We start from the raw sequence: 12,885 nt of genomic DNA, 5'->3' as shown, positions 1-12,885 counted from the left end.
ACGGGGATGGCAGTGGTGCCTTGCACGGCACCACTGGCCACCCACCCCTGTCCCCTCACCATACCCTGCAACCACCAATGGCCGCCCATGCTTTTTCCATTTATCTATATTCCATATTTATTGTTCCATTTTTATTCAAAAAAATAAATTAGAATCTTTTATATAATGGTAAGGTTGCACTTTGTTTTGACTTTCCATTAACAACAACTACTTATGTATATTTCTACATTTGTTGAAATTGATAGTAATCTTATATGCCATAAAATCAATTATAAATCATATTATTGTTATAATTTATAAAATTCTAACCCATATTATTATAAAATTATAAGTCATACAATTCATACTATATATTTTTGTATCTAGTTGCTATTGTTGTTTTTATTGATACCACACAACATAATAATTTATTTTATTATGAAAAAACTCTTTATTTAAGGTCAATTATTTTTAAATCGGATGCCTTCTAAAAAAAATTCTTTATTTTATGCTTTTATGTTTTTATTTTAAATGTTCGATTTGATATATGTAACGCGATTTTTTTAATTCATTAATTAAAATCAATTAATTTAAATTTTATTTAATATTTTAATAAAAAATTCACAAATTTTGCTTACCAAAAATTCATCTAAAACCTCATTTAAAATGAATTGGTGCCGTTGCATATTTAAACACTTTTTGATACAATTGCACTATACTTTGTTTTTTGGATCACAAAGACACGATCTGATTATGTTTATGTGGCTTTAGTGGAAGACTTAAACTGCATTGATGGGAAAGGGGTGTAGTGAGCTTTTGACACTTTTGATATTCTTGCTCTTTTTTTTACTTTTTACTTTTTAATTAATAAATTATGAAATAATTTTTGAATTTAATATAATGAAAACTTTTATTATATAATAAACTTATAAATAAAAAATTATTATTATTTTATGAATTAAAAATTATTATTATTTTATGAATTAAAAATTATTATTTATAAATTTATTATTATATAAAAAATTAATAACTAAACATAAATTTTAGTATTATATTATATTATTATTTTAACTAAAAATAGATAACTACATCATTAATAAAAAATAAAAGAAAAATACCATTTGAGATATTATTATTTTTATTAGTTTTTAATTATTTACCAAAAAATCATTATTCAACATAAAAATAATTTAATGATTTTTAAATTATTTATTAATTTTATAAATGTTAGATAATTTAAAATGTTTATTACATACAAATTTAATAGTGATTTCTCTTATTATTATAATTTACCTCACTTCTGCCACTTGTTTGCTTGGAAATACATATCTTAACAATTGATTTTAATCTAATTGATACAATAACCAATCTAATTGTTGTTTTTAATCTCACCAAAATTAATCTTATCACCCATTCAAGTGAATCCTAAATTGTTTCCATTAAATTAGAGATGTTTATCTTATCCAAATTTGATAAAATTTCAATTTTTTATTCGAATGAAAATAAAAAAATATTAAATTTTTTGATGAGGAAGATGAAAATATGCATGATTTTAAAACTTTGCTTACAAAATTTCATTTAATTCATTTAAGTCTTTTCTATTTAGCATTGATTGACTCTTGCGTATCCTCTGACCTATAATTTAATTAGCACCATGAACACATTAGAAATAAGAGATCAAAATGAGAGGCCAAAAGAATTGGATAAGACTCCATATTGAATAAAAGATAGGCTTGAACCAAATTAAATGAATAAAAATTTATATACTATATATATTAGAATTGTTATTTTATAAATTGACTTGACTGTTGATTTATGATCTATAGGGTTGATATCTTCATTTAGTAATTGAATTATTATTTTATATATATAGGCGATAGAGCTTTTTCAAAATTTATTAATTTTTATAAATTTATTATTATAAAATACATGTCAATTTTTTATTTTGTTTATAAAATTTTTAAAAAAATTAAATTAGATAATTTATAATTCATTAATTTGTCTATGTACTTAATTTTTTAATTATGACCTAATGATATGTAGTAATCTTATAAAATCATTTATCGAGCTTAAAATTTTGATTGATGTATCATATAATTTTCATTTAAAAAATTTATCAAGAAATTTTTATAAGTCATACTTTGGATTAAAATAGGTATGAACTAAACTAAAATCTTCTTTTATTATAAAAGAAAATAGAAAAAAAAATCAACAATCAATGTTTATATAAGAGAATTTAAAATTTAATTTACTTAATTTAAATATTAATATTTATAATTTTTTTCTGTTGCAACTTTTTTATAAAAAAATCCAACTAAATTAATTTAAACATAAAAGATTCACAGATATTAAAGTTGCATTTTTCCAATTGATGGGGATATTTCATAGAAAGTGAAATGGTCTAAAATAGAAAGCTTGAGATGACGACAACAACCAAATATTGCCCTCTTCTTTGTGAGTTGGAGACAGCCATTGCAATTGGGTCAGAATTACGTGCGATAATGTTGGAAGCATCGCCACCAATCTAAGCCTACTAAATTATGGGTCCACACACAAAAATATTAAATAAAAACTATTTATTAAATAAAAAAAGAAAAAAACAAATAAAAAGAGATGGATGCCATGTGGCACCCTTTAAAAGGCCGTACATTATCAAAATTTATTGTTTAGATACCCATTAAATTAAGTTAATCATTTAAAGTTATTCAAAACTTTAAAATGTATATTATTAAAGAATTTATAATTTTTTAAAAGATTTTTTATGCTTTTAAGGGCAGTGTTATAAAATTGAACAATAATAGTTCATATGTTCATTTAAATAGTTTAAATTAATCACTAAAAATTGTAGCGATTAGATAATATTTGTCACACAAACATTTAACATGTATAAACATAATAAGTAACGAAAATATAAACATAGAAAACTGAATCCAAAATTGAATTTATTTGTTGTAAACATCATAATTGGCATGCATATGATTTCTAAACATAAGTCTAGTTTATACCTCAAGTTATCGATTGTCAAAAATGTAAGAACTCATGGCACATTTGGTTTGTGGAATGAAATTGGTATTTTGTGAAACTAAAAAATAAAAGGAATAGAATATAATATGTATTATGAAATTTGGTTATTCTAATAGAATAAAGGAGGAATTAGTATTATATTTGATTAGTTCAAAAAATATGATAGAATAAGTTTCAAAAGATCCTTTTACCCTTATGATTTATTATAAAAATTATCAATTAAGAAAAAATAATTAATTAATTAAAAGAAATTTAATATTAATTTAATAGCCTTAAATATTATTACTAATTTTGAAAGTGATTGAATAATATTAAAAATTTTAAAAAGAATGATTGGGATGAAGTAATTTATCATAAAAGTGAAAAAAAAAAGTAATATGATATCTTTAATTGGAAGATGTAAAAGTATGTTTGTATGTAAATCCTTGTAGAACTTTAACTTTTCTAGACAAAAATTGAATCTATTAAATGACTTAAATTTGAAACTATTTAATTTTTAAAATCTAAATTTGAAATAATCTAATTTAACTATCAATTTTTCTTTAATTACAAATTTATAAGTCAAATTTGATATATTTTTTAGATAGATATTTTCACAGGTGAATAAATATTGACCAAAATTAAATTATAAATGATATTTTTTATTTTTTATTTAAATTATCGATTTTTTTAACTCTATCAATTTATCAATTAAAAATTTTTATTAGTAAGGAATATTTCAAATTTGACTTTAAAAAGTTCACCTAAATTTATCATTTTTAATGTGTTGGTGGAACTACTAATAAGTCATGTTAAATTTAATAACTTATTAAAAATTTGTGGTCGATTTATTTATATTTTAAAAATCTATATGTATTTTAAAGTTATAATTTAGTTTTAATTATCAAATAACTTGATTCCAAGATATTAAATAAAATATTATAAGAATCAAAATTTCAAATCTTATATGAAATAAATTTAATTCTACTTCATGTTATATCTCAATTTAGCTTACATATTAAAGAATATATTTATCAAATAATAAATAAAAAATATATTTTTTATCTATCTTTCAAATTTTCTTATCAAACACACATTAAAAAAAATAACATATTTGCATATTTTTAATGTTTTCACTTTTTTCTCCTTAAATTTTTAATCCATTGATTAAATTAATATTGACTTTTTGTACTAAAAAATTTAGGATGAATAGAGGTTGTTTTATTCAAAGTTAGAATAAATCATATTCACCTAGATGTCAAAAATAACATATATTACATTGACATCGAATAGTGTTAGGATTAATTATCTAAAACTTTGCTAGCTCAGTACTCAGTAACTCTATAATGCCAAGGTTGCATTTTGTTTTGGTTTTTTACCAGCAACAACTACTCATATATCTTCTTGCATTTGTTGGAATTGATAATAATTTTATATGTAAAAAAATCAATTATAAATCATATTGTTGTTATAATTTATAAAATTCAGTAATGATATTTTTTAGTAATGGCATAATTTTATATGTCATAACTTCATAAATTATATTTTTCAAAGGCTTTCTATTGCTGTGGAGTATATCTTGATTGGATTTGTTTTAAATGTTTACTACATAAAAAAATAAATATATTTCTATTATTTTTTCAATTAAACATTTTTTTAATTGTTGAAAATTTTTTTACAATTTAATTAGTCAACATATATTATTAATTAAAAATAAAAAAAAAAGTCATTTCTATTATTACAAAAAAAATATTGAGCACAATAAATGAAATCTAAATGATCAAATATTAAAGTATACTAATGAATTTAGGATTTTTCTGAGGTATTTATTTATTATAATTGGTATTTGTTGGGTGTTGAGGTAGGTTGGTGGTAGATTGTGATTGGATATTAAATAGTGAGTGTTCAAAGAAAAAACAAATTTAATTATTGTTTAAATGAATTAAATTAAATTTTAAATTAAATTATTATTAAATTCCATTTTAAAGTTAAAATTACTTCCCACTATTTTGAGTATGGGTAAATCTTAGTCAGATTTTCCATTCTTGATTGGTGCAGTGCATTAAGTTAATATTGGAAAAGGTAAAAAATAATGATTTGTCCTTTTTATCTCACAATCAAAGATATTAAACAACTTGTAACAACAGGTATCTGATTTAAGTTGCAAAACTTGAATGACGTGGCTTCACAACATCTAAGTGTTTTTTCAACTGCCCTAGCAGTCCTCTAAAATGAATTGGTGTCAGTGTTTACTGCATTTAAGCGTTTTTTTATAGAATTGCACTGTGCTTTGCTGTTTGGATCGTGAAGGCACAATCTGATTATGCTTGAAAGGAAGACTCGAACTCCATTTACAGGAAAGAGCTGTGGTGGCTCACCACACCATACTTTTTGAGACTTTTGACATTTTTATTTTTATTTTTATTTTTTAATTAATAAATTGTGAAATAATTTTTTAATTTAATATAATGAAGATTTTTATTATATAATAAACTTATAAATAGATAAAATTATTATTATCTTATTAATTAAAAATATTATTTTATTATTATATAAAAAAATTAATAACTAAATATTGTTTTATAAACTAAAAATAAACTTTAACTAAAAATAGATAACTACTTCATTAATAAAAAATTAAAGAAAAAATATCATTTGATATATTATTAATTTTTAGTTTTTAATTATTTATCAATAATTATTTGATAAAAAATAATTTAATGAATTTTTAATTATTTATTAATTTTATAAATGTTAAATAATTTAAATTTTATATTACATAAAAATTTTAATATAATATACTTAATGATTGTTTCTTTTCTAACTATAACTAAACTCAGTTTTATCTTTCATTTGTATCGAAATATATTTATTCATAATTAATTTTCTTTTACAAATGTAGTATTTAATCTTACCTTTTTAATTTTATCTAAATCAATCTTATTACCCATTTAAATGAACCCTAAATAATTTTTATTGCATTAGAAATGTCAATCTTTTCCCAATTTGATAAAAATTTTAATTTTTTATCTAAATAAAAATAAAATAGATATTAAATTTTAGAAATTGAGACTGAAATATATATGATTTTAAAACTTCACTTACAAATTTCTTTTAATTTATTTAAGGCTCAATTTGGATTACACTGTAACCTCGTGGTGTGAGTAAGTATCTTTTTTCTATAGTCCCACTGTGATTATCCATTTGAATAGCTTTATTACAGTGCGATTCAGTCGGAAGAATAATCTCCATTGGTGAAAAGGATGCAGTGACTCACCCCATTCCATTTTGGACATTTTTGTCCTCATAAAATTCTTTTAATTTCATTTTACCCATTCTTTAAAAATTTATTAAGATTAAAATAATTATAATAAATTTAAAACTAATATTTTGTTTCTACTCACATTATCATTTTTTATTATATCTTTAAATAATTAATTTTTAATATTTTAAATATTAAATAAATTTAAAATATGTATTAAAATAATTTTTTAATTTGTTAATAGATTAATGTCTAAAGTAATCATTTTTTATTTTCATATCACTATTACCATTGCTTTTACATTCAAATACATATTCAATTATTAATTTTAACCTCACAATTGCATATCCAATCTTACCGTTACAGTTACCATTATTTTTAATTTTACGAGAGCTAATCTCACTATCTATCTAAATGAGTCGTAAATCTTTTATGTTGCACTATAATTTAAATGATTCTTATATATCTTTCGACTTATTATTTAATTGGTACCATGAACATATTGGAAATTGGTGGCCAAAAAAAGATACTTTAACCAAATTAAATGAATAAAAATTTACATATATTTTAGAATTATTATTTTATATATTGATTTGACTGTTGAATTATAGTTTACGACATTGGTATCTTCATTTAATAATTGAATTATTATTCTATATGCATATATATTGATGATAGAATTTTTAAAAATTCATTAATTTTTATAAATATATTATTATAAAATACATGTTAATTTTTTAATTTTGTTTATAAAATTTAAAAAATTTATATTAAATAATTTTTAATTCATTAATTTCTCTACGTACTTATTTTTTTTAATTATGACCTAATGATATGTAGTAATCTTATAAACTCATTTATCAAGTTTAATTCGATTGATGTATCATATAAGTTTCATTTAAATTAATTATCATGAATTTTTTTAACTTTATTTTTTATTAAAATAAGTGCAAATTAACTAAACTAAAATCATCTTTTATTTACTTTATAAAAGAAAATAAAATATAAAAAATTATTATTTATGGGAAAGTTTAAATTTTAATTCAATTCATTTATACAATAATAATAAATCTAAAATTTAAATATCAATATTTATAATTTTTTTTCTATGTTATAATTTTTTATAAAAAAAATTCCACGAAATTTATTTAAACGTAAAAGACCAGCACGTATTGGAGTTGCATTTTAGACGTAAAAGACTGGCAGGTGTTGAAGTTGCATTCTTTCACTTGATTTGGACGTTTCACAGTGACTGAATTGCTCTAGTATTTTGCATAAATACCTGACCATGCCAGCCATTGTAATTTACAGCAATTAACAAACAATACTTTTTGAACCATTCAAATCATGGCATCTTTCATAATACCATTCAAAGCCCTGTTCTTCCTCATAGTCGTCCTGTATCAAATCCCCTCTGTTTTTTCTTCTTCATCCTCCATTGCTGCAAATGAAACAGAAACTCTTCTAAAATGGAAAGCTAGCCTTGACAACAACACCCAAACTTTGCTCTCTTCGTGGGTTGGAAGCAACCATTGCAACTGGGTCGGAATCACTTGCAACATGACTGGAACCATCACCAATCTAAGCCTTCCAGATCATATGTTGAACTTGAAAGGTACACTTCATAGTCTTAACTTTTTTTTCTTCCCTAACCTGGTGTCGCTTAACCTTCGTAACAACTCACTATATGGGCCCATTCCCTCACATATTGGGAACCTTTCCAAGCTCACCCACCTTGACTTGTCATACAATACTTTTTCTGGGACTATTCCCTCGGAAATTTCCTTATTGAAAAGTCTTGAGTTGATTTCCTTAGCAAATAATGAGATCAATGGTTCCATTCCACAAGAAATAGGGAGGTTGAGTTCAGTTTCCAAGATCTATGTCTATGTTAACCATCTAAGTGGTTCTATACCTGAAGAGGTTTGCAACATTTCCAAGCTCACTAAACTTGACTTGTCGCAGAATAATTTCTTTGGAAGTATTCCTTCAAAACTCGGAAGGTTGAGTTCACTTAATATGCTTGATCTTTCAAACAACCAACTGACTGGTCCTATCCCAGCATCTCTGGGAAACCTAAGTAACTTGGTATGGCTTTATCTGTATGATAATAACCTCTCTGGTTCTATCCCCAACGAAATGGGACAGCTGGGATCTCTTACTACAATGCAGTTGTTAAGTAATAATCTCACTGGTGTCATCCCTAATTCCATAGGAAACTTAACCAATTTGTTTAGTCTTTACCTTCTTGGAAATAAGCTCTCCGGGTCAATACCTCAAGAGATAGGGATGCTTGTATCTCTTACAGAACTTATTGTCAATCAAAACAATTTTTCTGGTTCAATCCCTGCTTCCATAGGAAACATGACGAAGCTTAGGCACTTATACCTTTCCTACAATAGTTTATCTGGCTTCATTCCTCCAACACTTAACAATGTTACTCATTTGGAATCATTCCAAATATCGGACAACCATCTCAGTGGTCCATTACCCGAGAATGTATGCCTCGGTGGACAACTCAGATTACTTGGGGCTATCAATAACAATTTGAGGGGTCCGATCCCATCAAGTTTAAGAAACTGCAAAAGCTTAATCAGAGTTAGGCTTGAAGGAAACCAGTTGACAGGAAATATATCAGAAGCTTTTGGCATATGTCCTAATTTGAATTATATTGCATTAAGCAACAACAAATTTTATGGTGAACTTTCGCCAAACTGGGGGCAATGCCATAATCTAACAAGCCTACAAATCTCCAATAATAACATTTCTGGAAAGATACCACCTGAGCTGAAGTATGCAACTCAATTACACGAACTCGACGTCTCTTCAAATCATCTCATTGGTGAGATTCCCAAGGAATTGGGAGCATTGACATTGATGTACAAACTTTTGCTAAGTGGTAACCAACTTTCAGGCAAAATTCCACCAGAGATTGGAGTTCTTTCAAATCTAGAACATCTTAACTTGGCATCAAACAATTTGAGTGGACCGATTCCTAATCAACTTGGAGAGTGCTCAAAGTTATTGGACCTGAATTTGAGCAAGAATAAACTTGGAGAAAGCATTCCACTTTCAGTAAGCTACATAAATGGCCTTCAAAATCTAGACTTAAGTCAGAATTTACTTATTGGGGAGATACCACAAGAGCTTGCAAAATTACATTCCTTGGAAACATTGGACCTTTCTTACAATATGCTCAATGGTTCCATCCCAAATTCTTTTAATAATTTGCAAAGCTTGACTGTTGTGAATATATCTTACAATCAATTAGAAGGCCCTATTCCTAACATTAAAGCATTTCATGAGGCTTCATTTGACGCCTTAAGAAACAATAAGGGACTATGTGGTAATGCCACTGGACTAATGCCTTGTGCTGTCGCTGCTACTAGCAATGGTCATAGAAAAAGAACCAAATTCATCATTTTCATTGTGCTTCCACTCTTTGGTCTTCTTCTTTTGCTCTTTATCATAGCTGGAAGTTGCCTTATTCTTTGCCAAAAGAACCAAACAAGAAAATCCGAGTCAATCGAGGCACAACTTGGAGATTTTTTCACATTGTGGGGATATAGTGGAAGAATACTCTATGAGAACATTATTGAAGCCACTGAAGATTTCAGCTCCAACAATTGCATTGGTTCAGGAGGCTACGGAGCTGTTTATAAAGCTGCGCTACCCATTGGTGAGGTGGTTGCTGTGAAGAAAGTTCACCAATCTGAAGATAGCATGATTTCCAACAACTTGAAAGCCTTTGAAAGTGAGATTCATGCTTTATCAGAAATAAGGCATCGTAACATTGTGAAGCTGTATGGCTTTTGTTCACATCCAAAGAACTCATTTTTGGTTTATGAGTTCGTAGAAAGGGGAAGTTTGAGAATGGTGTTAAGCAACAAGGCCGAGGCAATGGAGTTGGATTGGGAGAAGAGGCTAAATGTTGTAAAAGGAGTGGCCAATGCCTTGTCTTATATGCATCATGACCATTCACCGCCGATAATTCATCGAGACATTTCCAGCAACAATGTTCTTTTGGATAAGGACTATGAGGGTCATGTCTCAGATTTTGGCACAGCCAGGCTTTTAAAGCCCGATTCTTCCAATTGGACCTCACTTGCTGGCACTTTCGGGTACATAGCTCCAGGTATTTATAGATATCTTTTTTTTAATATACTTTAAACATGTCATCATTGAATTAAAACTGTTAGTTTTGTGTGCAAATTGATGAGTTAAAACAAAGTTCAAGTAGTATTATGATTGTAACTTTTCAAATTTTAAGTATCAAATTAAGAATTTTACTATAATTCAAGCAACAAATGTGTAATTAATCTTTGAAGTTTGACACTTAATTTTTCAATACTCAATGTATCAAACTGATGAACTAAATGTAAAATTTTGTTAGAACCTATGAATTTCAATATTCTAGTAATCTTCTAAACATCTACAATTTTTTTTTAATATTATTTTATAATCTTCTCAATATTCTTTATTCTTTCATAATAGTGTATTGATAAGATATATTTCTTGCTTAATAGAGGACTTTGATTGGATATATTTTTCTAAACAGAGTTGGCTTATACAATGAAAGTAGATGAGAGATGTGATGTTTATAGTTTTGGGGTGCTAACAATGGAAATATTTATGGGGAGGCATCCTGGTGATTTGATTTCATGTTTACCATCGTCATCATCGGCATTGGCATCAACATCAACATCGATACCAAATGACAACCAACTGATTTTACTTAAAGATGTGATAGACCAACGCCTCTCACCACCGGTAAGCCAGGTTGCAAAGGATATTGTCTCTACTACAAAGCTAGCATTTGCATGCTTGAATGGCAGTCCCCAACTTCGGCCAACCATGCGACAAGTTGCTCAAAGCCTTACCCATGAATCACTTCCATTGCCCAATCCTTTCTCAATCATAAAATTGGGAGAATTGTGGGATCATGAAGTCTGCAGTGGCTAATATTAAGGTGCTAACAATTTGAATAATAATTCTAAGCATGTGTGTTTGCTTTCAATCTATTTCTTTTTCTCTTCTTTCTATTGAAATGTCTGAGCACTCTAGTAATAAAGCTTTTGTTGTGAATCAGCTATGATATAGAACAATTGTGTTTAAGTCTGTGATATAAAACAGTTGTGTTTAAGCACTCAATTTGTATGTTCAAGATTTCCTATTTTTGAAATGTAACTAAAGGCCAGACTTAGAATTTTGACTTTCAGTATCAGTCGTAATATCTACTATAGCACCGATTTGCTACAGCACTTTCGCTTTGGAATGTTACAGCAATTCTAATATCACTACAAACACAGAATACAATTGGTGAGCACACCAAATTACAATAAACACAACTTCACACAATAATCTTTTGATTTTATTATTTACTCACCATTTATTTTTATACTCACTCATAGACATTATTTCTCACAATTTCATCTTTCCAACCTTTCATCATTCACTGCCTTTTAAATCATTCAAAATTTAATTGTAATTGTATTGAGTATACTTGGAACGAATTTGAGTGACAATTTTGAAGAATATACCTTTAACTTATACTTTTTTTTACTAAAATGCTAAAATTGTTGTACTTTTCTCAAATTTCTTAAATCAACTTTTTTTTTTTTATCCAATTGAAAGCATAAAACATTATTCTTATTTAATTAAGTCTTATTTTACATAAAAACCACTAAAATTCATTATTTTTATCATATCAACAATAATAATTGTCTTTGTTAAATCAATTTATGCATTGCAAAACATAAAAATTTAAGTTGAACTGTCGTTTACAAAATATGTAATGAATGGCTCATATAATAGGCCATGTTAGCATCTAAAGAGTTTTTTTATTTTCAATATATGCTATCTAAAAAGAAATATGGCATATATGTTGATTTGGCAAGAAATAGTATTATATTTTGCAATTTTCATATAAGAAAAAGAGCTTAATGAAACAAAATTATACTCAAATTGAATTGGACAAATAAATATTTTAAGGAATTAGTGAGATATAATAGATGGATGAAGGCTTATATGGAAAATTCATGTGATTGACGAGTTGTTGATGAAAATGAATTTCAAGCCTACTAGTTAGTCTTCTATTCAAATTTTGAAAAAAATAAAATTTGGTGATACGATAAGATAGTCTTTTACTCATGAAAAAAAGAAGACTTGAGGATTTGAGTTCCAAGAAACAACGTACCATTTGTTTGGAGGAGTACTTGGTTCTAGCAATTACTTCCATTAACTCTTCTCTATAAGAAATGTAGAAATATGAAACTAATTTGATTTTGATTCTAAATAAATAAATATATTTACCTTCACTACTTTATATTTACAGCTTACATATATAGCTGTGCGTGCAAGCCAAAGGTAATTTTGTGCAACAAAGCTTTTTCGATCAATCTAATAATGGTATCATCTTTTCTATGTCCCAACTTTTCTTCCTTCTCATCCTTGCATTGCTTCAACCTACACTAGTCTTTGCCTTGGTTGTTAAGAAAATGGGGTCCAGTCCCATGTAAGTGGTTTTGGACCAAGTAAAGGCCATGGGCCTTTATCTTTTATTTTACACAGAGCCCTAGCTATTTAATAAAAACGAGGTGGGGTTGTTTTATGTGTGTGTCGAAAACCAAGCAAAGAAAGAA

General features: G+C 26.4%; 1 protein-coding gene across 1 annotated transcript; it reads left to right on the top strand.

The window, feature by feature from the left end:
• Nucleotides 1-7,591: 7,591 nt before the first annotated feature.
• Nucleotides 7,592-11,206, top strand: LOC111301127 (uncharacterized). Its single transcript, XM_089748699.1, has 3 exons — nucleotides 7,592-9,305; nucleotides 9,447-10,379; nucleotides 10,803-11,206. Exons 1-3 carry the CDS (start codon nucleotides 7,592-7,594, stop codon nucleotides 11,204-11,206), a joined length of 3,051 nt encoding a protein of 1,016 aa, XP_089604825.1.
• Nucleotides 11,207-12,885: the final 1,679 nt, after the last annotated feature.

This window comes from Durio zibethinus, chromosome 19 (genome assembly GCF_047325235.1).
Source record: "Durio zibethinus cultivar Kanyao isolate XHJ-2024 chromosome 19, ASM4732523v1, whole genome shotgun sequence".
Taxonomy (NCBI): domain Eukaryota; kingdom Viridiplantae; phylum Streptophyta; class Magnoliopsida; order Malvales; family Malvaceae; genus Durio; species Durio zibethinus.
The sequence above is the reverse complement of the archived record's forward strand: the minus strand, read 5'-3'. Positions and strand labels throughout refer to the sequence as shown.

What these genes read in the sequence shown, in the direction of transcription:
- LOC111301127 (XM_089748699.1), top strand. Translation starts at nt 7,592, where the DNA reads ATGGCATCTTTCATAATACCATTCAAAGCCCTGTTCTTCCTCATAGTC. An exon ending in CAAGAATAAACTTGGAGAAA is followed by an intron (nt 9,306 to 9,446) that starts GCATTCCACTTT and finishes ATATGCTCAATG; the next exon opens with GTTCCATCCCAAATTCTTTT. An exon ending in TTTCGGGTACATAGCTCCAG is followed by an intron (nt 10,380 to 10,802) that starts GTATTTATAGAT and finishes TTTTCTAAACAG; the next exon opens with AGTTGGCTTATACAATGAAA.